Consider the following 25,804-nt stretch of genomic DNA (forward strand, 5'->3'; position numbering starts at 1 on the left):
CCCTGCTAACCAGTGAGACATTAACTGGATCAGGAAAGGTAATAATGCAGGTAATGATTCTTAAGAACAACATAATTAAATAGTCTTATCTCTTTTCATCTTATTTTATGTAAAAAGAAATAGTATAAAATAATATATATGAAACTGTAGTTTCATATATAGTATAAAATAGTATAATAATAAAATAATTTATAATATAAAATATAATATATAATAATAATATAAATAGTATAGTATATATAGTATATATATAGTATATATACTATATATTATAGTATATAGTATATATATAGTATATATATACTATATATTATATAGTATTATTATAATAGTATAAATAATATGAAATAGTATAAAATAATATATATGAAACATATATATATGTCCAATATTGTTGGACTTGTAGCAAAAAGAATGTAATATGATTGACAATAACAATACAAAGGAAAGGGTGGGAATGAAACTACTGTGGTGTAAGGAGGTGAGTGCAGAGGGTAACTTGAATCCACAGGAGGAAATGAAAAGAGCCAGCAACGGTAAACAAGAATATTACTATTTTTAAGACTATAAATACATTGGTTTTCTCCTGTTGTTTCTTAGCTCCTTTAAAAGACATGGGATTATATAAAGCCATCATTGTGCCAATGTATTGAGTTTGTAGCACATACAGATGTGATACGGAAAACAACAATAGCATATAAACAAGAAAGGGAAGGGAGCTATACCAGAGTGCACTTTTATATCTTACTGGAATTAAGCTAGTATAAATCTGAACTAAATCTGGTATGTTAAGGTGTGTATATAAGCCCTAGAGAAAATAGCTCAAAGTTATACTTTTAAAAACCATTAAAGGAATTAAAATGTTACATTAGAAAATATCTATTTAAGATAGAAGGGAGTAGGAAAGGAGGAATAAAGTAATTATGAGACGTTTAGAAAACAACAAGCAAAAAGACAAATGTAAATCCAGCCATGTCAATGGTAACATTGAGAAAGGAAGCATGGGGCCCCATATCAGGTTTGATTTGGTTTTGTTTACCAGCTATTTTAAGCCCCATGAACCCCAAAGACGCTGGCACCACACCAGGCGCACCCGGAAGCTTCCGACACGTTCAGGCCTTGATTTGTCTCAATGTGGATGTCTCGATTTCATCATACTTGTGTAGTTCGCCGAGTGCTGCTCTTGGTCTTTGTTTCTCTTGGGTAGATTCTAGTTTCCAGAACAGCCCACAGAACGTCCTCCGGAGTCTTTAGTTTCTTCACTTTGCGCTTGCTTTCGAGTACACTCAGCCTGAACTGGGGAAGTCTGCTGGTGTAACTTCCAGTCTTAGGAAGGACCCACTGCTTGCAAATTCAGTCCCATTCTTCATGAGTACCACTGCCATCTGTGACCAAGTTTCCTTCTCTCACAAGCCAAATATTGGACGGAGATTTCTTGCAATGGCTGTGACCACTCGACAGCAACCAGGAAGTTCTCACCTGAGCACAGCCTCCCAAGCCTGCACCAAAGCTGGGATGCAGGGGACAGGATGCACTGATGTTCCTCCGTCTGCCTCTTTGCTGGATGGCCTCAGGCTACAGTCCCTAGCCGACAGTTCCAGCTCCTCCTGGACCTGTACTGACCCCTTTTCCCATGTGTGGACTGCTGCTTCCCTGGAGAGAGGATTTGGGAGAGCTCTGGGTCCAGGCACATGGTCCTACCTATGCAGACAACCTAGACCCTGGTAGTGATGACAGCCAAGCCTGAGGGGCACAGGTTGGCCAGAAGGCATTCTGGAGCAAGTTTTATGGAGTCCCCATCAGTAAAGGGCAAGGAGATGCTGACTTTGTCTGCCCAATCTGGGCAGCAGAATCTTGCCTGCAACCAGGCAAGGACCCAGATAGAACCCACCTGGCCTCACCATCTTCTGGTCCTTCTTGGAAGAGCTCTTTAGTTGGCCTCACTATGAAAACAACAAAAATGTTACCAGTGTGAACCCATGCTGTGAACTGAGCTCTGTGCACAGTTACCATGCTGCTAACATAACCAAGATTATTGTCAAAAATCATAGGAAATGCAGAATGAGATTCCTTCCCTATCAGAGAGGTACTGAAACAGCTAACCTGTCCTATCCCATCGGACCTCCTCTTCCAGCCTCCCCTGGGTTCTCGCATGTTCTCGTTCCCTGCTTGTCTGTGCTGTATTGGTTCTCTCTCAACCAGCTAATTGCTGTCTGCAGGCAACCCTGTATTTACATCTGCAGCTACACCAAGTTCTCTGTAAAAAAGACTCCTGATCCACCGACCTCTAGGAAGATGCTTCGTGCTGATGCCCACTGCTGATTCCTCATTTCCTGGGATGACCTTGGCAATGGAAAGAGCCAAGATTCTACTTTGTTTTATGGAGAAAAGTAACCTCCTTATCATTTTCCCATGTCTGTATATTTCTCTATAATTTTTAAATAACTTACCTTAAAAGAGGAAAAAATGGGAGCAGTTGGGAACTCTTCCAAAAATCACTTTCATTTATTCCTTAGATGTTCACTGAAGTCCCACGGGCCAGGACGTGTGGGGGCCCTTTATGGATTCAGAGGTGGATTAGATATGTTCTTCGAAGCCTCGGCAAGGAGCTGACACCTGAGAGAATAGTGACAGATGTGGGCAGGGGTCCTCGCCCAGCTGGTTCTTGGGGCGTTCAGGGAAGAGGAATGACCTTGGGCAAGTTACATTTCTCTGTGCCTGGTCCATAAATGGAGGGAAGAGGAGCAACCTGTGCTATAAGATGAAATACACAACATACCTAAAGCACTGCCTGAGGCCTGACAAGCATGCCTGGTGCTGGCTGTTGTGGTCAGGAGTGTGGAAGGCAGACATTGTCAACAGATCCTTATAATGATCAACACATGTGCCGTGATGGCGCTCAGAGCCGAATGACCCAGGACCCTAGAGGAGGCAGGAGGGGCTTCTGTGGAGGGAGCAGAGGAAGGCTTCCGGGAGGATGACTCATTGGAACTGGACCTTGGGGGATGAGTGACGGAAGGTGGAGGAGGGGAGTAGAGACCAGGTGGAGAGAGAAGAATGGAGACCGCAGCCTGAGAGCACACACGTATGCAGGAGGCGAGAAGTGTTCTCGAGGCTGGAATGGGTGGTGTGGAGAGGAAGGCTGGCCCCAGCTACAGAGGACTCAGGACACCACATCCAGGGTATGGACTTTTCTTTGTAGGCAGTAGGGAGTCAGAAGGATTCTCTAAGCAGAGGAGAGTGTGGCATCATGGGACTTGTGTTTTAGGAAGACAGCTTCAGCTCTTGGAATGAAGGATACATGGGAGATTCCAGAGATGTTGGGGACAAGGAGATGAGTTCGGAAGTAGGAGTTACATCCAATGGAGTCACTCCCTGAAAATCTCCCAGAACATTTTGGTTGTGGGCGGCGGGAGGTTCCTGAAAAATCAACCACATCATTTCTGCCTGTAAAGACCCAACCTGTGGTGGGGTGGGTTTGTAGAATATTGGTTGATATCACTGCACAATTTTATCATCATAATTCTAATGAATTATAGTTCCAAAAGTAGAGGCATATAAAATGTTGATAGAAAAATTTCTCTATTACACAGTGCTCAATTACTCAATACTCAGTTATAAAACAAATATGTTGGTAAAAGAAAGTGAAGTGCTGGAGAAAGCTGGCTTCTTCTTTGCTTTACACATAAGTATGCCCATGTGAAGATAAAACAAAGAAGGAAAAAACAATTCTTTGATAGTCACCACCACCAACCCTACAGAGACCCCAACTCCCAGAGAGTACCACACTCCCCATGGAACCTGGCCATCGTCACCCAGACTTCAGTAATGCGGACCTCCAAATGGGGTTTTGCTGTTGCCAACTGTGTCACCTCTTCAGATTCAGGGCATCCAGGGTAGACACTGTCAAGGAAGAGCCAGGCTGACTGCAGTAGAAGGAGAGGCCAGCTAATGAAGCAGTGGGGACTTGGCTGGGTCCCCAGAGTGGGAGCTTTCCATCCAGTGGGTGCAGCTGTCAGGTCATGCCAGCCAGCCCACCATGAGAGGCCCTGAACCCAGGGCCAGTGGGTTTATTCAGAATGAGAAATGGGACTGCTCAACAACATGGATTCCCTAACCTGAAAGCCAACATATTCCATCCTGAGGGGAAGGTGTAGGTGGAAAGTCAACACTGTGCTCTTCAAGTTAACGGGGAAGTGCAAAGCCGAGTCCAGGTCATGGCCAGTGTCCCTGAGTGCTGCCTCCAGGGATAGGCCTGCTGAGCGGACAGTGTTTCAGGTTGCACCCTGAGACCTCTTGCCCTGTGACCCTATGGAGACCACTCCTTTTCCTTTTCACCATGAGTAAGTTCCCTTCTCTTTCTAGTTTGCTGAGAGTTGTTATCGTGAATAGCTACTGAATTTTGTTTTCCACGTCTATGTAAATTCTCTCCTTTGTTCTATGAATGTGATGATTTACATTGATTTTTTTAGTAAAACCAACCTTGCATTCCTGTGGTCAGACCCACTTGGTTAAGGTGCATTATCCTTGCTCTCTACAGCTGGATTCAACTTGCTAATATTCCGTTAAAGATGTTTGCACCTATGTTTATGAGGGATATTGGTCTGTGATTTTCTTTTCTTGTAATTTCATTGTTATGTATCAGACCTATGCTGGCCCCACTGAATGAGTTAGAAAACATTTTTCCTCTTCTATTTTATTAATGTAAGATTGGTGTCATTAATTCCTTAAATGTTTGACAGAATTTACCAATGAAGGTCACTGACTCTAAAGATTTTTTTCTAGAAAGTTTTTTTTATTAATAATTCAATTTCTTTAATAGCTACAGGGCTATTCCAATTACTTCTTGTGTCTATTTTAATAAACTAGGTTTCAGAAAGAATTTGTTCATTATATCTAAGTTGTCAAACCTAATGACATAAATTTGCTCATAATATTTCTGTATTCTCCTTCTAATATCAGTAGGATCTATTATCATGGCCCCTCTCTCTTTCTCGATGTAGGTAATTTTTGGATTTTCTTTTTCCTTTTTCATCAGTCTTGCTAGGTTTTCATCAATTTCACTAATCTCTTCCAAGGGTCAATTTTTGACTTTATTGATTCCTCTATTGGCCATCTGCTTTCTATTTCATTGATTTCCACTCTTACCTTTAACATTTATTTCCTCCTACTTATTGTTGGGTTTTCTACTTATTTAATTTTTCTCTAGCTTCTTAAGGTAGAATTGTCATTAATTTAAAATGTGCTTCTTCAGGAATTTTGGTATTAAAATCAGGACAGTACCTAGGAGAGAAGGACATTGTGAGAGGTGGTGAGGAAAAGAAGACTTTCCATGTTATAGTTATTGTTATTATCATCATCATTACTGTCAGTAGTAGTAGTAATAGTAGCAGCGTTATAAACCTTTTGATAGTAATTTCTAACTCTAATGCATGTATCAATTAGAAAATAAAAGAATTTTTTAATTTGTTTTAAAAAATAAATAATGCTTGTTTTCTCATATAAGCATTCAGGGCTATAAATTTCCACTAAACACTGCTTTGGCTCACTGCACAAACTCTGACATGTTGTTTCCATTTTCATTAAGTTGAGATATTTTCTAAAAATTACCTTGTGATTTTTGTTTGACCACAGGTTCTTTAAAAGAGTTTTTGCTTAATTTTAAAATATTTGGGGGGCTTTCTAGATATCTTATTGTTACTGATTTCTAATTTATTTTCATTGTGGGCAGAGAATACACTATATATGACTCTAAACTTCTGAAATTTATTGAGATTTGTTTTTAAGCTCGGGTAGATAGTCTCTCTTTATGAGAAAATGCCTACGTCCTTGCAAAGAATATGTTTCTGCAATTGCTGGGTGTAGTGTTCTATAAATATCAATCAGGTCACCTTGACAGATGGTACTGTTTAAATCTTCCATAGTTTTACTGATTTGTTGGCCTAATTGTTTTATCTATAAATGAAAGGAGGGTGTTAAAATCTCCACCCATAGGACTCAAAAATATTCTCCCCAAATGATATGAAATAACTTAACTATGAAATTTCTATGCAAAACCATAGTCTCAACATTTCTTAAAAATAAAGAATACCTAGACTGCAAAATAACTGTCAGTAAAAAGAGAAAAAGCAGCAAACCCCGGCACAAGGTCCCACCCACTGCCCTACCAAGGCTGCCAGAAAAAGACCACAGAGAGGAGGGGGCTGCAGGGTCCAGGCAGAAGTGACTCTTCAGAAGGTAAGACCAATCCAGCCTGAAAATGCCCCCTCTAATTCCAAAGAACAATTTCAGGGCTGGCATCATGTTCAGGGGCAGGCATGATCTAAAGGAACTGTCCTCCCAAAAAAGCCAAAGGAGAAGAAAGAAGCGTCCTTTGGAAATTAGGGGAAAACAAGAAGAAGTAAGTGCAGGGTCATGCATGACAAAATCCCACAAAATCAGAGGATTTGCAGCCCCTCTCCCAAAGCAAACTCTCATCCCAAGGACCGTAGTTGCCAGACTGACAGGAAAGGGTCATGCTTAACTAGGAATTTTATTTATAAAATAAATAAGAGGAAATAAAACCCATAGAGAACAGCTGCAAAACATCAGGAAATGAATTTATACACAAACCAGCAGAGGAAAACACACCTATCCTCCAAAAATGAAAAAGAAGAAAAGTGTAAGTCTACACTCCAAATAGAATTAGATATAGTCGAAGCATTTGAGAATATGAAAACCCATCTGAATCAGAAATCCAAATGTCAAGAACAGAAACGGACAAAACAGAAAGAAAAGGAAAAGAGTTGATTGAACTCGGAAGAGAAGTGGAAGAAAAGGATGAAATTTCTTAGGAAAAAAGAATAAAATAATAATAATAAAGTAGTTCAGCAATTAAAAAAAAAAGAATAGATCACAAAGTGCCCAAGAGAAAATAGACTTAAATGCAAAACTTTTTTTTTTTTTTTCTGGCTGCTTAGAATTTATTTTCTACTTGGTGTAAGGCACAGTGTTATGTGTCAGGAAGACTCTCATGTGGTTTGCATAGTAAAGAGTGGGGTTCTCTCAACTTCCTTATTGGTGTTTTGCTAAATGCAAATTTAATACAAAGAAATTTAATCAAAGAAAACAGCAAAACAACCATGAGAATAAAAATGACACAAGAGAAAGAAGTAAAGCAAGTCAGAGAGAAAGGAGTAGAAATGGAAGAAATAATATTTGTATTACTGGAATCCCTGAGGAAGAAAAACAAAACAGTGGAATAGAATTATTATTCAAAAATATAATCCAAGAAAACATTCCAGAAACAGGAAAAGACTTGAATCTGTGTATCATAAAGGGCTCACTGGGAACCTGAGAAAATTAACCCAGAATGTCCAAATTCAAGACGTACTTTAGTAAAACTATTACATATCAAAGATGAAGGTAAAATCCTCAAGGCCTCCGGACATAAAGAAAAAAATAACTTAAAAGGCAAAAGAATTAGATTAACCTCAGACCTTTCAAAACACACGAACAAAGCAAGGCAACAATGGAGTGGCATTTTTCAAACACCCAACGAACAGAAGTGTGAAGGAGGATTTAAATACAGCCAAGCTGTCCTTCAGGTATCAAGTCTACAGGAAACACATTTCAAATACACAAGAACTTAGGGAATCCTTCACCCATTAGCCCTTCCTGGGTTCCTCTTTCTCTTGAGTTGAAAGCAAAACTTAAAATTGCCAACACACAAAAGAACATGCCTCCCAGCCAGTAGCCCACTCACCTTCCCAACCCAACACAAGATTTGAAGTGGACCCTCTAGCATCCTAGAGACTTCCCCCCTGCACACCCTCACCCCGTCATGCCCCTAGTAATAAGTGGGATAGCTAAGAGGTGTGAGTCAAGTGGGAGAATGCTGTTTGTAAAAGGGAAATAAAGCAACCCATTGTTCCTTAACCAAACTTCCCAGGCAGGACAGTTTTAGGAAAGAGCTCTATGGAGGCTAATAATCTAGAAACTGATTATTTAATCTCTCTGTGTGTAAGCACATCCTTTGCAGGTTTTTTCCAGTTTCTGAATTACACACACCTGAGATTGAAGAAACCTGTTTAAAAGCAAATTTGTCATTTCCAACCTTATTTATTTGCATATTTATTCATTAATTTAAGTATATTCCTCTTTGCTGCAAAAAGTGCTTACAGAGATCTACAGAATACATACAAAACCTAAAAAACAAAAGTCAAAGATAAATAAGTCTAAACATAAAACAGAACAGGGAGTGGGGTTAATATCCAGCATGTGTTCCATGAGACTCTGCATACCTGCCAGAGACAGGCCCCAAAAGTGGCTCTAAATTTCCTAGTAGCCAATAAGAAAAAGAAAACATTACCCGCTACACAGTTTACAGCATATAAAGGGAAAAAGCCATCCAGTCACTTAAGAGAAATGCAACTGTTCTTGAAGCCAGACCAAAAGGGAATTTCTTCTGAAGGTCATCGAGTGACCCAATGACCATCGTAATTAGTGTCTTCATCGCAGCATGGTAGTGAGTAAACTAAGGCCGTTTTCTCAAAAGTCTCTAAAAAGAAGCCAGTATGGAATCTAAAACATACAACACATTAGTGAATATAACAAAAAAGAAGCAGACTCACAGATACGGAGAACAAACTAGTGGCTACCAGTGGGGAGGGGGGGGGGGCCATATGGGGGTAGGGGAGTAAGAGGTATGAACTGTTAGGTATAAAAGAAGCTACAAGGATATATTGTTCAAATTGGGGAAGAGAGCCAATATTTTATAATAACTATAAAAGAAGTAAAACCTTTAAAAATTGTGAATCACTATATCGTACACCTGTAACCTATATAATATTGTTCAGCAACTATACTTCAATTTTTTAAAGAAGAAGCCAATGTCTTCACCTCAAAGCCCCAGTCGGCCAATTGCTTGCAGTCTTGCTGCTTTGCCATAAGCAGGGTGGTTTTAGGATATCTAAGGCACAGATGTTCTCATAGTCTTCCAGCAACTCTATAAATATTGCATTTCTTGGCCACATATTGATGGACGAGGAGACACAGTCTGTACAAGTTTGCTGGTAAGTCAGGGAGCCCTGTCCCTGACAGCTGACCAAGCTGGCCCTGCAGCCGTGCCTGGGACACAGATGGTGCCGCTACCAGAGAGCTCTGGCCCTCCTTACACAGAGACACCTGCAGACAGACTGACGCCCAAGAACCTAAACCGTGGCCCCTTAAGATGGGAGCAGGGGAACTACTGTGAATAAAGATAAGCATCGGGCACAGGGAGATGGGAAATGACTGAGCAGGGAGTGTGGGGGTGGGGGACGGGCTAGACCCCTCTGCTGCCCCCATGCGGTCATAGACAGGTCTGTTCTCTCTGTGCCTCCGTTCCCCCAGCTGATAAGGGGGGGCGCGGTGGGGTGGGGGGGACTCTGGACAGGACCATCCCCTGAGTCTCTGCTTTGATCACCTAGCACCAGGTTAGAGGAAGTGGACGAGCCCATGCTCCAAAGAGCCTCGGGCAACTCCAGGACACCCCACGGTTACAGACAGCCGAGCACGTCACTGCACTCCCTGGGGGCCAGCTGGGTAGGGGAGGCAAAGCCAGAAAGCGCCAAAGCCCAGCAGAGGGGACGGTGAGCTCCGTGTTTCTCTGTCCAGAGGCATTGGCAATTCTCTCATGCCCAAGTCAATACGGGGGTGGTTAAAAGTATGTGCGATCAGATAAAACCAGCATTTAACCTTTTCTCACCACTAACCAGCTGCGTGGCCTTGGAAGCATTACCTAGCGGCGCTGAGGGCTCAGTTTCCTCATCTGCATAATAGCAATAAAAATAGAATCTGCCCCAAGGGTCATGGGGGGAATCACAGGAAACAGGGCGCTTATGCACAGTTCCCAGAATGCAGTGAACATTCAGGAAGGATGTACTATTGTTTGTTCCTGGAAGCCCAGGTCCCATGTTCCTCCTCTGGTGGCTTTGTTATTGGGAAACACTTTTAATTTCTGGCTAAAGGAGCCACCAAGATCCCTGCCTTCCCACTGCCCCCTCCCTGTCTCCCTCTGTCTCCCTGTCTCCTGGGTCACCCACTTTCTCCTTCTCATGGGAACAGAAAACCATCTCCCCGACCCCCATTCCTGGTGTCCCCCAAACACGTCCTGTGAACTGAAGAACTCACTGTTAGGAAACAAGCAAGGAATAGAGAGAAAAGGAGAAATAAAGAGTTCAGAATCTCCCAAAAAGGTTTCATCTTTGTCCCAGTTCCTGGACCCCTTTCTGAGGTCGTTCTGCTTGCAGATGAAGCTGTCCTGAGTGATGGAGATTGGGTGGGGGAGCTGTCCTGAATGATGGGGGGCTGGGATCAGGGGGTGCTGTCCTGAGTGATGGGCACCTGGGGTCAGGGACACTTGAGTCCTTTCTGACCCGGTTCTTCATCTCTGCTGCCGGTGATCGGGTCTCAGAAAGAAGTCACCTCCGTCCGCTTTGGTCTGCAATCATACTCCGTGCTTTATTCATTTATTCTTTCTTTCAAAAAAAAATTGAGTACCTTCCTCTCTGAAGCTTCTGCCACTCCTTTGCCTCTAGCACATGCGTAATTCTTTACATCTTCCATGAAGTTACAGGCCACAGAGGGGCAGGGACCCTCTGCTGATGGGGTCTCAGGATCACCAGAGTACAGGACCCCACTTCTCTGCAGAGAAGAGAGGTGTTTCTGCCTTAGAGCACATCTGTCCCTTGGTGCTGTCAAAGAAGGAAAACCAGACAGGCAGCAGCTTGTCTCCGGGTACTCTGCAAGTTAGAGGAGAGGTGGGGCCAGCTCTGCCCTAAGCCAACCCCACTCCCTTAATCTGCTGGGCTGCCAAAAGGAAGTACCACATACAGGGCAGCTCAAACAACGGAAGTTTATTCCAGAACAGCACTTAGAGTTAGACAGTCTAAGTTCAAGGTATCTGCAGAGTTGGTTTTCTCCAGAGCCTCTCTCTTTGGCACGTAGACAGCCGTCTTCTCCCCATATCCTCACATGGTCTTCCCTCTGTGTGTATCTGTGTCCGGATCTCTTCTTCTTAAAAGGACACCAGTCAGATTGGATTAGGGCCCAGCCATATGGCCTCATTTTAACTTAGTCACCTCTTTAAAGACCCTACCTCCAGGGCTTCCCTGGTGGCACAGTGGTTGAGAATCCTCCTGTCAATGCAGGGGACACAGGTTCCAGCCCTGGTCCAGGAAGATCCCACATGCCGCGGAGCAGCTAAGCCCGTGCACCACAACTGCTGAGCCTGTGTGCGCACCTAGAGCCGGTACTCTGCAACAAGAGAAGCCACCGCAATGAGAAACCCACGCACCACAGCGAAGAGTAGCCCCCGCTCGCCACAACTAGAGAAAGGCCGTGCGCAGCAACGAAGACCCAACGCAGCCAAAAATAAATAAATAAATAATTTAAGTAAAAAAAAAAAAAGACCCTACCTCCAAATAGGGTCACATTACGAGGTCCTGGAGGTAGGGTTTCAACATATGCATTTTGAGGAATATGGTCACCCACCAACCCACGCAAAGGCAGCAGAAAACCCATCATCAGCTCCAGACGATTGCTGATTTTCAGCCTATATTATTATTGGTTATCTTGGATCGAGCTTTTGATGGACTGTTTTGAAATCAACAAAAGTAGAAGAGCAAACATATCAGTGGGGTTGTGGATGAGTATGTCCTAGAACACCTTTCAGTTGGACGGGTGGGTAAGAGAGGGGGACCGTGACAGGTGGGTGAGGGAGGGGGACCGTGACAGGTGGGTGAGGGAGGGGGACCGTGACAGGTGGGTGAGGGAGGGGGACCGTGACAGGTGGGTGAGGATGGTCAGATACAGCAGTGCTAGAAGTGATAGATGAATGGGATAGATAGAGAAGAGAGAGTACGGACAGTATGTTTATATATACAGTGTTCACCTCTGTGGTGGGATGATAATTTTTATTTTCTGCTTATTTTTCTGGATTTTCATAAATTTCTACAATTAATGTGTATTGTTTTAAAAATAGAAAATATAAATAGATATTTTCACTTAGTTAGAAGTTATACACCCGCCCTTTGTCTGCCTTGACAAGGGGACATACTGGAATGGGATCCCTAAACCAAGTTCTGCTCTGGGGAAAATGGTTTCTGAAAGGGCTCAACCTATAAAACTCAATGCTATAAAATTCTTAAGACCCTTATGAACACATAAATGAGTCTTGGAGGTTCCAAGCCAAAGCCATGAGTACTTTTATTATGGTTCCAGAAATGGTGCAGAGCCACCCGGTCGCAGATAGTTTTAATTAATCCTGGAACGGGCAATCAGGCCTGTCCCTCTCAACTGCCCTCATATCCTGAGGACCCACATTCATTTTAAAGATACAGATAAGTGTCCAAAATACCGGGGGCCCAAGGTGGGGCTCTTTCTTGGCCTCCCTCGTCATTTTTATTGTCACAGTGTTATTAATGCTAGTTAACTAGACCAGCGTCTGTGCTTCCCAGATACCTTATTGATCATAACTAATATCTATTTGGTGTTAATTCCTTGACTGAGTACTCAATCTTCCAGTTGTAAAATTAGTAATACTTCTGTACTAAAGCAGATCTGTATCACAAAGAGACCTCCATGAACGCACCATATTGTGAGCACCATAGACTCCATGCAGAAGCAATGATAATACTGTTTTATCTTGTCTCAGTTACTCCCCACCATGAATTGGTGTCACTGGGGGACAGAGTCCCTTTCACATCTGCTCTGGTCTGAATGTTTGTGTCCTCCCAAAATGCGTACGTTGAAATTCTAATGCAGAGCCTTCATGAATGGGATTCACGCTCTTATAAAAGAGACCTCAGAGAGATCCTTAGCCCCTTCCACCAAGAGGACACCGCGAGAACGGGCCATCTGAGAAGCAGGAAGTGAGCCCTCACCAGACACCTCGCAGAAGCGGCCAACGCTGCAGTCTTGTACTTCACAGCCCCCAGAACTGTGAGAAATGATTTCCGTTTATAAACCCCCAGTCTGTGGTATTCTGTTATAGCAGCCCACACGGACGAAAACAACATCCTTGTAAACAACCAAAACGCTTAGAAACAAGACCTATGGAGCAGAGGGGCATCGGCCAAAGGAAGCAGCTTCTGTGGCCAGAACCCGCTTTCCCTCCAGTTGCATCCATTCAACATCCACTGGCGTTTGACTTGAGGCACATCCATGCAGGGTGGGGTCAGGGGCCGAGGGCTGAGCATGGGAGGAAACGCAGAGCTCAGGCCAACACAGTCCCCGTCGCAAGTAGCTTGACGTGGGCGTCAGTTTACAAACATATGATGTGCATGGCCTGCCTCTTAGTGGGGCTCAGTAGATTTTAGCAGAAACAAACTGGAAAGGGGACACGTGGAACTCGATAAGGAGACTCAAAGGAATGTCCTGGGCCACCTGGGTGGACGATGCCTAAAGCAAGGCACACAATCACATCGGTGCTCGGGGGAAGGACACGCCGCAGTCACCTTCCATCTCCAGGCGCTTTGGCAGGACCACCTCTTCTCCCCCCCAGCTCCCCCCCACCCACTACGGGAGCACCGGAGCCTCTGCAGCCATCACATTCTGTGACCTGGGAGTTCTAAGAACTCTGCTGACTGCTCTGTGACCTGGCGGCCATCGCCCATCTGAACAGAGGACATTATATCACACCTCCAGCCAGAAGGATCATTTTCAGTGCAAAGGTGAACACAGAGATGAGAGCTTCCCAAAGGGGTGGGTCCAGCCGTGGAGACTGAGCCCCAGGAAGTGGGACAGAGGCCAGAGACCCCCGAGTAAGGGTACACAGATGGGTTCTGGTTGGCCAGCTGACTACAGAGAGCCTTCTGGTAGTGATCAGAGAGTCTCAGAAAAGGACCACATGCACAGGCAGGGTTGCAGCTCCACTCTGGTCAGAATCCTGCAAACAGTGTGCGTCGTGCCCGAAGGAGCAGAGAGCTTCCTCCCCGGCTTGTCCGGTTCTCCTAGTGGCCACTGACGGGGAGAGGGGCAGGTCACGATAACTGCAGTAGGCAGCTCAGCTGCCGTCACAAGGCTGGGCAACTTAAACAACAGACATTTATTCCCTCTCTGTTCTGGAGGCTGGAAGTCTGACATCAAGCCGCCAGCAGGGCTGGTTTCCCCTGAGGCCTCTCTCCTTGGCGTGTAGACGGCCGTCTTCTCCCTGTGTCCTCACATGGTCCTCCCACTGTGTGTGTCTGTGTCCTGATCTCCTTATAAGAACACCAGTCATATGAGATTAGGGTCCAGCCATGTGACCTCATTTAACCTTAATAAAAAGGTTTTATCTCCAAAGAAAGACACATTCTGAGATCCTGGGTGTTCGGGGTTCACCACATGCATCTAGGGGACACACACAGTTCATCACAACCACCATCCTGGAACCATATGTGTCTTCCCTGACTTCACACACACGCTCACACGCAATCACACACACAACACGTGCACGCACACTCTCATACTGACTCACACATTCACATTTACACACGTTCACACACACTCGCACACTTTCACAATTATTCCCCAAAGTAACAAGACCTGCTGACAAGTGACTCCCGGGCAGAGAAGACCCGTCTCCCACACAGGAGAGAGCAGCGCAGGGCCCCGTGCAGGCTGCATGCAAGCATTAGTGTGAGGGGTGCGTCCCCCCTAACCAGGGCTCAGGCAGCCTCTGGAGGAAGTAGAGACCTGAAGGTGGGTCGTAACTGCCCAGGCAGAGTCCGAGAAGGGTAGAGCGTCCTGGCATCAGGACAGGAACGGTGCGTGTAGGCTTGGCATTGGAGGAGCTGGTGGTCAAGAATCATGAGGCACAGGAATACTACTCAGCCATAAAAAAAGAACAAACTAATGCCATGTGCAGCGACATGGATGGACCTAGAGATTGTCATGCTGAGCGAAGCAAGTCAGACACAGAAAACCAAATATCCTATGATATCGCTTATATGTGGAATCTTAAAAAAGGGTACAAATGAACTTGTTTACAAAACAGAAGTAGAGCCACGGATGTAGGAAACAAACATGGTTACCAGGGGATGGGGGGGAAGGGATAAATTGGGACATTGGGACTGACATCTTCACACTACTACATATAAAATAGATAACTAATAAGAACCTGCTGTAGAGCACAGGGAACTCTACTCAGTACTCTGTAGTGGCCTATACTGGAACAGAATCTAAAAAAAAAAAAAGAGTGGATATTTGGATAGGCATCACTGAATCACTTTGCTGTACACCTGAAACTAACACAACATTGTAAATCAACTCTACTCCAATAAAAATTTTTTTGAAAATGCCACCAGGAAAAGAACCCCAAAATCAGGTGGTGCAGAGGAAGGTGGCTCGGGGGGGCTGGGGCTACACCGGGCCGGGGGGGCGCGCACATCCTGCTGAGAGCCAAGGACACCGCCGCCTCCTGGCCTCACTTGCACTTTAGGACACTGGCTAGGTGCGGACTGGCTGGGAGGGGAAGCAGGACTGGGCGCTGGTGAGGGAGGCACTGAGGGGGCGGGGACGAGGCTCTGGGGAGGCTGGGGGTGGGGGTGGGGGTGGCAAACCGTATGGGCCTCCACCCCTGGGGTCAGATCACATGGGGAAAGAATCACTCCTTGTGACCCCGCCAGCCTCTCAGCGCCTTTCCTTACTACAGTGCCGGTGTGTGTGGGGGCAGGGGGGGGGGGTGACCCAACATCCTGGGGGAACAGAGAGGAGCCCCATGGCCCCTCCTCCGGGATCAGCTGGCAACCGCAGCCGCAGGCCAGTCAGCCACCTCTGCGGCTGCGGGGCTGCCACAAGAAGGCGCAAGCTCCTTTCAGGGTCCCCGTTAGGGCTGGGAACGGATTTAGATGAGGCCCCGGCGGCCACGAATGCCTGTGCCCTGCAGAATCTGGTCCTGGGGCTGCAGCACCCCAGTGGCGCCCGCTGCCTGTACTTGTGCCCCAAGGTTGGGCAGCCCTAGGCCTTTGATCTCATCCTCTGGGCAGTGACTGCACCATGGGGCAGCTCTGTCCACCTGAGGCAGGCTTTTCTCCAGGCAGGCTGCTCTGAGCCAGCCCACACCTGCGGGCAGCAGGTCAGCTGAGCCCACCGCAGGCCCTAGGAGGGAAGCTGTCCCGCACCGCCCTGGGGTACCTGACGGGGGCCCAGGGCTGTCAGTGAGGCTGACTCCAGAGGGCATCTCTCCTAGGCACGGGGGAGGGGACGATACTTCTGGCTTTAACTGAGTCAGATCAGCTGGACAGATGGGGGGCTTTCGAGACAGGGAGGTCCCCTGAGGCCACAGAGCCCTGGTGAGCTCTAGCTGGGCAGGCAGACAAGATCGGCAGCCCCAATTCCTCCCAGACTCAGGGCCGAGGAGGGCTGTGGAGTGGGAGGGCAACCGTGCATTCCTGTGGCTTATCTTCAGGCTGCCCTCCCCTCCCATCCCACGGTCTCCGGTTGGCTGTGAATTGGCTTTTCCCAGGAGCTCGGATGGAATTCCACCGTATCTCGAGCATCACAGAGAGCCACGAGCCTCAGAAACAACAAAGCCGCCCAGTTTCCTGCTGTGCTGATGGGAATCTCCGTCCGAAAGGCATGGTGGGAGGAGCCGGCACCTCCACCCTGAGGTGCCTAGCTGGAGGGGTGGCCACAGGGAAGCTGCTGCAGAGGCCGACGGAGCAGGAGTGATGGGGAGAAACCCGCCCGCTCTCCAAGCTGCTGGGGCCTTTCGTTGGCCAAACGCAATCCAGGAGTCGCCTGGGCAGGGGGCAGCTCCTGAGCACAGAGCGGGCCCGGAACGGCCTTTGTCAAACTTCCTCCTGGTGACCCCAGGCACCCGCCATGTGGACCCTGTGCCTCTGCACGTCCATCACAGTTTGGTCCAGAGCCCGCACAACAGCGCAGAGCCGAGCCTCTGGATAAGGAGAGCTCTCGTAGGCAGGCAGGTGTGGAGGGGACCCCAATCCCTCAAGAAGTTGCCCCTTGTCCACAGCCTCCCCAGGTCCAAACCTGCATGTCACCCGGCCTCCCCTCCAGCCTCCTTTTGTCCTGAGCACATCTGACTCTCCAGCCCCTGCTCGGGCAGGACCCGTTGCCAAAGCCCCAGTGACTCGGTTCTGGCAGCCTTTGTGGGTCCTCTCCCGCGTCCACCCCGTGTCCTCTGCTGACCGAAGGCCAGGCCTGGGACTTTCCTGGGGCCCCTCGGCAAGTCGGGGAGGAGCCAGGTCCCGGGCACCTGTGCAGCCACACACGGCCTCTCTGCTCCCGCAGGGCTCAGGGAACAGCGCCAGCCAGTTGCCAACCATTCGTCCCTTACCCAGTTATGGTCAGAGACATGAAGAGTGACCTTTGGGGGCCTCTTTCGTCTTCCTGGAAACGCGCCGTGTGGCTTGCGGGATCTCAGTTGCCCGACCAGGGATCAAAGCCAGGCCATGGCAGTGAAAGCCCGAATCCTAACCACTAGGCCACCAGGGAACTCGCCACCCCGGTTCTGATGTTCTGACTGATTCCCTTCCACTGATTGCATTCATTTTGGCTACTTTGCAAGTTAAAGGCATCCACTGTTAACTGAACATAAATGACAGCAATAAGAAGGTGTCTTCACCCCTGGACACAAAGGGACACCCGGCCACAAGTGGGCATCTCTGGACATGAGCGGGCACCCTGGACACCAGGCATGTGGGGGAGGCAGCAGCAGCGCTGGGCTCAGGTGGCCTTGCTCCCCCTTCTTGGCTGCCCCGAGGCAAGCTGTAAAAACAGCCTCAAGGCTTTTGCTGCCTGGTGACCAAACCAGCCCCAAGGAGAAGGCTCCTGACGAGAGGGACCAGAAATAAGCGCGTAGGAGGGGCGGGGTCAAACCTTTGCGGGGAAACGGCCCCCCTCCGCCTGCGCATCTCTGCCTCCCTGCCCGGAACCGCTGCTCCCCGAGAGGACACCCAGCTTCCCTCCACTTGGGCCCCTGCCCGTGAGGAAAGGGTGGGTCTGCTTTGCTGGAGGCCAGACCGGCCACTAAGGGAGCAGTGGGTGGGAGGAGCCTCTGCAGTGACGACACAGAGGGCCCGTTCCTCCTTCCTCTATCCCTCAAATCCGCTCCCACCACGGGAACCTCGCCTTGTTTAAAGCCTTTCCGCATCTCCAGTTGTTTTTTGTAAAGTGGCAGCTTCGGGGCTGCCCACCTGCTCCTCAGCACCTCTCCCACACCCTTCAGGACCACCCAATCTCCCAACCTTCTGACCCACCCGTCATCTGCCAACTCTGCTCTTTCTGGAACCTTCTCCAACAGTCCCAGCAGGATCAGGGCTCCCCCAGCAAGCGTTCCCGGTGTAATCGTGGCCTGCTGTTCGGGGGGATGGTGAGGACATCAGGAGGGTCAGGAGTGCCCTCCCCCCACGAGGACCCGACTGAAGCCACGTAAGCCTCCCACCGTGGGTGACATATTCTTGGTCCTGTTGCCTTGCAGGACAGGAGATGGTTCTGACAGCGGTCCAAGGATCGCCACCTGACCACATCCAGGGGATTCTTCTTGGTCTCCATGAACTGGATCCCTCAGCAGCATTTGACGCCTTCTGGAAACTCTCTGGTTCTCTCACTCCCTCCCTGCTGCCCAGGACCCTCCTTCCTACCTCGGGACTTTGCCCTAAGCTCTCTTTGTGCCCCACTCAGCACATCCCCTGGGATGTCCACTCCCACATCCCACAGCACATCCCCTGGGATGTCCACTCCCACATCGTCCACTCCCACAGTGTCACCCTCCACGGAGGGACACGCCAGGGACTCCCCAGTCCAGACCCCAGCCCAGACTTCCCATAAGAGCAGCCAACAGTGAGCACCTACTGTGTGCCAAGATCAGCAAGCTGTGTGGGTTATCTCATCCCGCCCTCCCAGGGCCCTGTGTGAACCAGGAACCTACCTGTGCAGAGGCCACATACTTGTCAAAGGTCACGTCGTAAGTGTGGTCCCCTGCAGCACCCTGACCATTGTGCAGAGGTCCACACAGAACACACAGAGCACAGCTCGGTCAAGGACACGTTGAGGGTTCCTGCACCAACCCCCTCCAGGGGAGGGGCACCTGGCTGATCTGTGTACGTAAGACAGAGGCAAGTCTGCACGTGCTCTCGGAGAGTACTGGAGGACGAGGGACAAATTGGGGATGGGCTGGACTGTCAGTGTGAGCCCACATGTCGTTCTCAGAGAGCACAGCCCTGGGCTCACCACACACACTCAGGACCACAGAGGCTCCGCAGGGCCGCCTTTGATGTCCCTGCGTCTGATCTCTGTGTGAATCTGCTGTCTCTGCGGGTGTCACGCTCAGCTGTCAGGCTCCACTGGTGTCTGGCTGACTGCGCCATTGTGTTGACGATGACCTGGGACATAGATGCTCCACATTCTAATCCAATCAAATCTGAGCTCCTTGGTGGGGTGGTTTTAGGGCCAGGCTATGAGGTTTGCTCTGACCCTACTGGGGCTCTTTGCATTGGTCTCTGTCCCCACTTCTCTCTGGTGGTAAAATCCAGCTGCCTGGGGCTTAACTTGTGCCCTTATGGAGCTGCCAGCCTCCTCTCATGCTCACCTCCACGGTGGAGCTGCCAGCCGCTTCCCACTACTCACCACCAAAATGCCCACAGTTCTTGAGAGCTCCCTTAGGCTTGGGCTTCCCTACGGCAGCTTCTGGTCTTCTCAGGCTGCCTCTCCTGGGAGGAACCTCCACTTTAGAGGCAAGCTGAAGAGACACTGATGGGGCCCCAGTATTCTCAGCATGCCATGCCTGGGATAGAGCTCCCCAGCAAATACCAGTGAGGTCTGGCCGGGCGCAGGGAGCCCTGACATCTCAGCTGTTCATGACTAAAACTTAGTCTCTGTAACATGGAGGTTGGGGTGGAGGGGATGAGAAATCCTGCCCCTCCCAGGGAAATACCATATCAAGATTCCTTGTCTAGAAAGTGGAGAGACATGGCATCCCCTTGTCTGGGAGCTGGGGGAAGAGGGACACAAATGCACACACATGCATACACACGCACGTTCCCTGTGTGGGCCTGGCACCCAGGACCCTCCAGATCCGAGAAAAGAACCCATGGATAGGTGAGAACGTGAGGAAAGATTCAAATAGGAAACTTGAGTAGACATTCCTCTTATTCCTGGATCCTAAGTTCTTGAACAGGGTGAATGTTGAATGCAGGTTTATTTCCCTTCCTGATGAGGTGAGTGGGGACCGGCACCTGGGCTCCCACCCCCCAGTCCTGTCCACAGCAGTGCGGCAGCTCCACGGCCCCCAGCCCTCAGGACCTCAGTGCAGGGAACTCCAGACTCTCCAAACACACACAGCACAAGGAGCATTTGGCTCAGTCAGAGTCCCAACCTCACCTCGGCCAGAAATGGTGCCCAGGGACTCCCACGCTAATAAATGTTTCTAGAAGTAAGTGCACAAAGGACATCAGACTGCCGGACCGGCCCTAGAGACACCTTGCTCCCTGCACCCTCCATCACTCACAGCCCACGTCCTTTGCTGGACCCTCTTCCCCACCCGCCTTCAATTGATACAAAGCAGGGCACAGGGGTGATACTTAGTGTGCCAGATGGAGGGAACCAGCCCTCTGCCACTGTGAGACTCAGCGATAAAATAAAGGAGTGAGACGAAGAGGAGGAGCTGTGAGACATCCGGGAAAACCCAGGCAGAGGGAAGGGCAGAACTGGGGCTGGGGTCGGGGTGGGGGTCCCAGATGTCCTGGGGTCCCCACCCTGGTAGACACACACCCTCTCCGATTATTCAATCAAACTCTAACCAGGGCAACAGGATTTCTCAGATGTGATTAAGGTCTCAACTTTACTGGCTCTCAGATACGGAGATTATCCTGGCGGGCTTACCGATCATATGACTCCCCCCCCCACCCCGATAAATCCAAGTCTAGAGGTCAGAGGGGTCAATATGATGTACAGTCTCCTTTGCTGGCTTTGAAGATGGAGGGGGCCATGTAGGCAGGAACATGTGCAGGGCCTCTAGCAGCTAAGAGCAGCCCCACCGACAGCCACAGGAAATGGGGCCCTTAGCCCTTCAACGGGCCTTTGCCACACCCCGTGAGCCTGGGCGAGAACCCCGAGCTCCGGATGACATCTTGGCTCCAGTCTGGAGAGACCCTGCACTGAGAACCAGCAAACCTGGACCCCGACTCCAGGCTGCAGAGCTGGACTACTTCCAGCCTTGAAGTCTGTGATATTTGTTACCCAGCAGTAGGTGCTGACACAGCATCCCTGTGCGTTCTTCACCCGACACATTCAGCAGCCCCGCTGCAGGTTCAAGGAGGCAAAGAACTGGGTTAGCCGTGCCCTGGTTTTGCCAATGAGCACAGTGAAAGACGAGAGGGCCAAGGGGCTGACAGAGCACGCAAAGGCATGACCAATAGTCCACTGACCAGGATTCAGGCTGGGCGGGGGGGAAGGCAGAGAGCCAGAGCTGGACGGAGCTGGCCTGGGGGTCGGAGGTCTCATGGGGGCCAGGAGGTCTCTAAAGTTAGCATAGTGAAGGAAGTGCACTGTAGAGCTAAGGGGGGTGGTCGGGTGGCCCGGTGCCTGGCCCAGGATTGCAAGGGTCGCCACTCTTGGTAAGGGTGGGGTCCGCAGCCAAGAGGGCCACTTGAAGGCCATGTGCACACAGGAGTAGCCCCTTGGTGGGGGCCCAGCTTCTTATGGGACCCAGGAAGTGAGGACTCCTGGGGAGGGGAAGGCACACACAGCATGTGCTCCAGAGGCCCTCAAACAGGGAGTGACCAGGGCCAGCCAGGGGCTGGGCTGCACACCCACCAAGGCAGCCACGCCCCCCAGGACATCATCTGAGAAGAGGGCCAACATTTTAAACGTTTGAGATGGTCTGAGACCCGCGAGCACTCTGACCCCGCACCCCGGCCTCCAGAGGCCACGTCATCTGGCAGACGTCCAGCGAAGGTGACCAGCGAGGCTCAGGTAGCGGGAGATGCGCTGGAGTCAGCGTGGGTTCACGTTCAGATCACAGACTTCTGGTCCTCGGCCGAAGCTGCCTCACGAAGCAGAAGTGCCAGGAGTTTCAGATTCTGTCCCTGCACTGCGCCCCTACCCGCACCGCTGGGCACCTAGAGGGGACCAGCAGGCTCAGGGGACCAGCACATCTCTGGGCAGGAAGGGGGCGGGGCCTCTGATGGACACAGGGACTGCCCCGCCAGGTTCTCTCCACGTCCACTCATAGCCATGGCCCACCTCTGGTCCCCAGCAAGACCGTGCTGAAGCCAACAGCCCACATCCAAAAGCCTCGGCCCCAGAACTGGAACATGGACAAGGCCCAGCGAGAGGTCTGCGGACAAAGTGCCCCCACCAGCTGCTCCCAGGTCCCCAGGACCAGGTGGGGGTCTTGGCAAGCCCTAGGCGACCTTGAAACGCTGGAAGGATAGTCGCCCCTCCATCCTCAAAGCGCAGGGTGCCAGTGGGAAGCACAAAACCTCTGCAAGCTGGATGGGTAGATGCCTCCTGCCTGCCCACATTCCCCTGGTGTGAAGCTCTCTTTGCCACTCTGAGCTCTGACATTCTGGAGCCTCAGGCACTCCCCATCTGTAAAATGGGCATGGGGGACTTGCCGGTTCTAAGAGGCCAGGAGGGGTCTCTGGGAATTCCCTGAAATAACACTGGAAACCCCAGAAGCAGCATGACTCTTTACTCAGAGAAAGCACAGACATGGCAGACAGAGCTCAGCCAGAAGGACAGCGCAGGGGACCCCACCCCGAGGCCGTGCTCACAGCGGGGGGCCGTTAGGAAGCTCCAGCCCCTGGTGGTGGCCCCAGAAAGCAGGTCTCAGGCTGTGCTGTGGCTCCTCGGAACCCCCAACCCAACCCTCAGTCTTCCAGATCTGTAGGTGGGCTCCCTACCAAGAGGACTCAAAGCCTGCGAAGCGAGGACCTACAAAAACCCCCTCACTATCTCTTTACCCCCAACCCCCAGCCAGGTGGGAATAGGCACACCTTTCCAGGGCGGTGCCGGGGTGGGGCCAGGGCTTGGGGTGGAGTCAGAGTGGGAGGTGGGGCCAGGACCGGGGGTGGGGTCAGGACTGGGGGTGGGGCCAGGGCTGGAGGTGGGGTCAGGGCCAGAGGTGGAGTCAGAGCCAAGGGGTGGAGTCAGGGCTGGGCTGGGGCCAGGGGTAGAGTCAGTTGGGAGGCGGGGTCTGGCCGGGGCTGCAGATGGGGCACCACGGGACTCTGTGCTAGGAACTCCGAGGCCCCAGCCCAGCCTGGGACAGCGCGGGCGAAGCAGCGGTGACTTGTGCCTAGCACGCAGGCTCCAGCCGCGGCACGTTTTCTTTCACCAGCCCAAAGGCCGCCCAGGTAGGGTGGGGGCAGCCGAAGAGTGTCCACCGGCTCTCCCAGCCCTGGAGAACTTTCTTCCGCTTCCCCAGGCGGGGCCCCTCGGACTCACCGGGCCCTCACACCACCTGGTCGGTGCGTTTGCTGCGCCACACCACCACGCCGGTCATGGCGATGGTCAGCAGGATGGGCACTGCGATGAGCGGGATGAGAATTTCGTCTGGGGGGTCCTGCCAGTGTTGCCTGTCCACGGAGCAGTTTTGGAAGAACCGCCTGTGGACCCCAGCGATGAAGCTCTCCGCCAAGGGGTTGGGCCAGTAGCAGCCCACCACGTTGGTCTCCACCTCGGTGCAGTTGGTGAAGCTCTCGTAGTACCTGCGAAGGCAGAGGGCTTGACCGCCTGGCTCCTCTGCCCCTCCTCACTCTGGCCCTGACCGCCAGGAAAGTGGGGGGCAGTCCTGTCTGGCTGCCTGCTCTCATCATGGCCCCAGGACACAGGGGAAGGCCTCCTGCTCTGAGCCCTACTGGGCCTGCTGGGCCAGCAGGGTCCATCTCCCTGGCGTCCTTGCCCAGAGGCTCTCTGGCATGGCGAGCCCATGCCCTGCTTCCCACCTCTAGGCCTCAGCCCCGCTTTCATCTGCCCCTGAGACCCCTCCCCAAAGTGCACAGCCATGTTCTACTCCCCTTCGCAGGCTGCCGCGTCACAAACTCGATTCCCCTCGTGCCCACCCCAGCAGACAATGACCTCTGCACAGAGCCCAGTGTCATCGAGCCCAACTCCTGGCCCTCCCATCTTAAAACAGAGGCAGCAGAGCCCAGCATGGAAACTCTGAGGCCGTGAGCCCCCCAAAATACACCTCATGCCCCGTCCTGCATCTCCTACGTCATCCCTGCCTCATCTTGGTCATCCACACCCGTCACCTGCTTCCTATGAGGACGTGAAGTCCCAACGCCCAAGGTCTGGGCCCAGCATTTCTCAAGTCTTCCCAGGGGGTACTCTGGGCCTGGCTTCTTTTTCCAAGGCCAAGGGATGTGTGGAGTCACAGCCACTTGGACCTGCAAGGCCCTTGTCACCTAAGGCCACTCTATGGGCTCCCCGGGGAAGAGGTCTCTCTGAGGCAGGCCGAGGACCAGCGGCCTCCCAGTCAAGGCAGCTTGCCCTCATTTACCTGGTTTGGGGGAGCGTGTCCCACCTGTGAGCCCAGCCCCGGCCTGTCTTCCTCTCAGACGTCACCTCTCCCAGCCCCCATCTGACAGGACACGTGGGATTCCCCCCGCCCCAGGGTCCTCCTGTCTGTGTCAGTCAACCGGAAAGGGCACTCAGCAAACCACCCATGAGGAGCCACGTCCATCCAGCGGGCTGGCTCTGGACGGTCCTTGAAGCCAACCAAGGGCTACAGCTACCAGGACCCAGAGTTCAGCCCCACGGCCAGCTGGCCTGGGATTAGCGGCCCCTGGGAGTGGTGGCCTAGGCTGGCAGCCATGGTCCAAGGTGCTCTGGTGAGAGGGCTGGTCAGACACGTGCCAAGGTGCACCAGCTCCACCACTGCCCACACTCTCTTGCAGCTGGCAGAGTGCTGCATGCAGGACAGGTATGGGAGCGGGAGAGGCTCCTGCCTCAGATCCCCACAGGCAGCAGGCCCTGTGGCCCCCCTCCTCCCTCCGGTGTGGACCCAGGGCGAGTGGCCTGGCCTGAGCAACAGGAAGGAACTGCTTCCTGCAAGGAGCTTCCTGTACAGAACCTCGTCTCTGCCTGGAAAGGCGGTGGGAAACGGGGCTGCTAATCACTAAACCAGGCCTTCGTAGTGCCCACGCCTCCCGGCAGCCCCGGGCAGTTTCCCAGTCCAGACGCTTGGGTTGCTGGTCCGGCACACGTCTGCCCTGCACCCCTCAGCTAACGCAGACAAAGGAGAGCCACACGAGGCAAAAGAGAGCGGGAAGCAAAGGGTACAGCCTGGAATCTGTGTGCAGAGCCGTGATGTGGCCCCTGGGACATGCTCAGGCTCTGGGACACCTCACCAGGCAGGTCCTCAGGCAAACCCATCACTCCCCAAGACCCACCCCTCACACTGGGCCCCGTCAGTGACCTGCCACCCCAGACAGAGCCTCTAACTGGACACCCTGCCAAGCCCCGACCCACCCCAGGGCTCATAGGGCTGAAACGAAGCAGATGGAGCTGGGGGAAGCCCCACTGTGGACAGCAAGCCTGCAGGGGCTGGGGAGTGGTGTGTGGCCCGAGTGACCCCCTGTGCACAGAAAACAGCACAGGACAGCAGCTTAGGGGTCAGGATGAAGAATCAATGTCCTTCAATCCCAGCTAGCCCACTGACCATCTTCCTGACTTTGTCCACATTACTTAGCCTCTATGAGCTTCAGTGTCCCTGCCTGTAAATGGGGTTCATAATTCTTATCCGATAAGGTAACTGAAAGGACCAAATGAGGTGAATTGAATACACTCCTGACAAGTGCCTGGCACATAGTAGGTGCTCGGTGAGGTCTCG

The 25,804-nt window shown here is 50.9% G+C and overlaps 1 protein-coding gene across 3 annotated transcripts in view; it reads right to left on the reverse strand.

The window, feature by feature from the left end:
* Nucleotides 1-22,491: 22,491 nt before the first annotated feature.
* Nucleotides 22,492-25,804, reverse strand: part of RAMP3 (receptor activity modifying protein 3) — a 53,852-nt gene continuing 50,539 nt past the window's right edge. For all 3 annotated transcript variants that reach the window (XM_079931503.1, XM_079931504.1, XM_079931505.1), the window contains one exon: nt 22,492-23,678. In XM_079931503.1, the coding sequence (XP_079787629.1) occupies nt 23,423-23,678 (256 nt within the window). In that variant the 3' untranslated portion in view covers nt 22,492-23,422. The remainder of the gene's footprint in view (nt 23,679-25,804) is intronic.

The sequence above is a fragment of the Stenella coeruleoalba genome (genome assembly GCF_951394435.1).
Source record: "Stenella coeruleoalba genome assembly, chromosome: 9".
In the NCBI taxonomy this organism is placed as follows: Eukaryota; Metazoa; Chordata; class Mammalia; order Artiodactyla; family Delphinidae; genus Stenella; species Stenella coeruleoalba.